Source organism: Frankliniella occidentalis, unplaced genomic scaffold (genome assembly GCF_000697945.3).
Source record: "Frankliniella occidentalis isolate FOCC.00 unplaced genomic scaffold, Focc_3.1 Scaffold821, whole genome shotgun sequence".
Classification (NCBI taxonomy): domain Eukaryota; kingdom Metazoa; phylum Arthropoda; class Insecta; order Thysanoptera; family Thripidae; genus Frankliniella; species Frankliniella occidentalis.
The window spans coordinates 8,808-11,156 of NW_026267929.1; the positions used below are offsets into that span (position 1 = coordinate 8,808).

Genomic DNA, 2,349 nt, shown 5'->3' on the forward strand with positions numbered 1-2,349 from the left:
TAAGGGATGGACTGTTTAGTGTTGGTAAACCTTTAAAGTAGCAAGAAAACTAAGAACAAATTAGCCAGAGAGGGACTAGACGTACTAGACGTTAGACGGGCCTCTTAATAAATTTCCTATTCGAAGAAAGAAAAATCAAGTTTGATGCGTTGGAGTCAGACAAGCAGCAGCGGCTGTCAGTTACCACATTCCCACCATCGCTGAACAGTCGCTCCGATGGTGTGCTCGAGGCACAGATCGAGAGGTAGCGCCTTGCCTGCTTTTGCAGCATTGGATATGAATCAAATCTCTCCTTCCACCAGAGACGAATATCAACCTCCATGCTGACGGTAGGCAAGTTGTCATATCGGGCAAGCTCTTCCGCAAACTTCGCTTCTGGCGTCAGATCGACTGCGGTAGCAGCTCCGTCGACTCCCTCCTGTGGGGCTCTTTTCTTCTTAGCGAAGAGGGACTGGAGTGCTGACCTCTTGCGCGGGTTGGTGGTGGACTCCTGCTCGCCCTGGGCACTGGAGTCGCCATTCCTGTTGTCAGTGGTGGGGCCTATCGGTGTGACAAGGGTGGGAAGGAGAAGACGCCAATTGTTAGACTGATATGGCAAATAAATTCAACAACAAACTAGGATCGACGTCTCGTTTTGCCTTGTGCATTTTTACTGATAAAACTGTACCGCGTGTTTCTGCCCATATACCGGGTGTTTCATAAGACACAGGTGCATGCGGGTTTGCCTACCCAAGGGGCTGTGGCGCCTTACGAGCAGAGTGGGTAGGCAAACCCGCGGGCACCTGTGTCTTTCATGAAACACCCTGTACGTAACAGTGATTCAGTAGTAAAAGAAGACTTCCAAGGTCAAAACTTGCCGATACCTAAAAACTTAAGTGACGCACTTACCTTCGCCGATAGATGCAACAAACTGCTCCGTAAGGAGTCTTTTTGCTTTCTCTCTCTCCTCGGCGAGAATTTCCCCCTTGTATCTAGGATCGAGAAAACTGCACTGGACCAGGAGGTCATGGCACTGCTGCGCAGATTTGAAGTCAATGCGTGCTGTAGCCTGCATTTGGGGATTGAGAAGTGCAAGTTCCTCTTCGTCGAGTGGATCCGGACAGAAGCGCTTCTTGAGTTTTTTGACAACAAATTCGCGCAATGCCGAGGGCTTGAAGTCATTTATATCAAATTCCTGGAGGTAAAGGAAAGCATTAATAGTCGTCAATAGTACAGTGATGAACAAGACTTGTAATTAATATTTCCTTACGAGGTCATCATCAAGGTCATCAGCATAGGGTAGTGCCTCGTCGTCACCTTCAAAACCTGCCTCTAACAGGTGAAGCACGGGAAGGACCGCGCTCGCGGTGACGTAGTTGTCACCGGACAAGTCCGAGACAATGTCCTCGAGCGGGCGTAGAGCCGCCACAAGAGCGCGCATAATGTACATTGTTTTCGCTCCTGTAAAAAAAAAATCGCAATAATGTTATTGTTATCGAAAGCATCACATAATGAGACAAATAGCAACTTAAGTGTTCACTGATTTGAAAAAAAATAATCACTGTGAAAAATATCCTTGTAAATGTTTGTCATTTTTTTATTTCTATTTACAAAATATGTTGTAAATCTACGACAGCCCATCGCTCTTTCGATCAATTCCAAGTCGATGCGAATTGCTGCTTGTAAATTTACAGTTTTGAATTTTAATTTTATAACAGACATGGAAAATTTTCCTCTAAATCTGCGACTATTTTTCACAGTGTTATTTCGAAGTAAAAGTATTTAAAAAATGAGAGTACCCCGACCGTACCTGGAATAGTGGTCAAATATTTGCCTCTTTGGTATGCCGCGGCAAACTCTCGTAGATAATCATGGCTTTCTACAATTTGTTTAAGTAGAGTGAGCTCTGTCCACCAGCGAGTGGGAGAGATGGAAGGGAGGACTTTAGGAGTAGCGTTGTGCGTCTTCTGCGCCCATGCAACATATGCGTTTCGCACCTTTGCGCCGTTGGCCCAATTTAGAAGTTCTTTCGCTTCCTTTATAACAGGCTTGATGGTCGGTTGTTTCAGAAGTTCTTCGACACCGTTCTGAATTGTGTGGCCTATGCAGCGCATGTGTGGGATGTCCATGAGCTCACATGCAAGCCGCATCTCCGACGCGTTGTCAGATGTCAGTGCTGCACACTTTTTAGGGTCGAGATCCCAAGACTTGAGCTCATCCACAAAAAAGTCTCTTAGGTTTAGTCCAGTGTGTCCCAAATGCGTCGCACGGCACGACAAAGTTACGGCATACATATTATCCCAAGATTTGTCTATGAAATGGGCGGTCAAGGACGTAAATGGAACTTTGGCTTCAGACGTCCAGTTGTCT

The 2,349-nt window shown here is 46.1% G+C and overlaps 2 protein-coding genes across 2 annotated transcripts in view; both read right to left on the minus strand.

Annotated features, from left to right (window-relative positions):
• Positions 1-10: 10 nt before the first annotated feature.
• LOC127751734 (E3 SUMO-protein ligase ZBED1-like) lies at positions 11-1,425 on the minus strand. The gene is made up of 3 exons (XM_052275729.1): positions 1,250-1,425; positions 889-1,174; positions 11-540 (listed from the first exon to the last, which is right to left on the minus strand). The coding sequence occupies exons 1-3, from the start codon at positions 1,418-1,420 to the stop codon at positions 92-94; spliced, it is 906 nt and encodes a 301-aa protein (XP_052131689.1). The 5' UTR covers positions 1,421-1,425; the 3' UTR covers positions 11-91.
• Positions 1,426-1,801: 376 nt separating this feature from the next.
• The window catches only part of LOC127751733 (zinc finger BED domain-containing protein 3-like), a 1,960-nt gene continuing 1,412 nt past the window's right edge, over positions 1,802-2,349 (minus strand). The window contains exons 3-4 of the mRNA XM_052275728.1: positions 1,977-2,192; positions 1,802-1,858 (exon numbers count right to left, since the gene is read on the minus strand). Of these exons, the coding sequence (XP_052131688.1) occupies positions 1,802-1,858; positions 1,977-2,192 (273 nt within the window). The remainder of the gene's footprint in view (positions 1,859-1,976; positions 2,193-2,349) is intronic.

Bases quoted from the DNA above. Each gene is read 5' to 3' on its own strand.
- LOC127751734 (XM_052275729.1), bottom strand. From the start codon at position 1,420: ATGCGCGCTCTTGTGGCGGCTCTACGCCCGCTCGAGGACATTGTCTCG. The intron at 1,175-1,249 runs GTAAGGAAATAT...CTTTACCTCCAG, and splicing joins ATGACCTTGATGATGACCTC to GAATTTGATATAAATGACTT. The intron at 541-888 runs GTAAGTGCGTCA...TCACACCGATAG, and splicing joins TGTTGCATCTATCGGCGAAG to GCCCCACCACTGACAACAGG.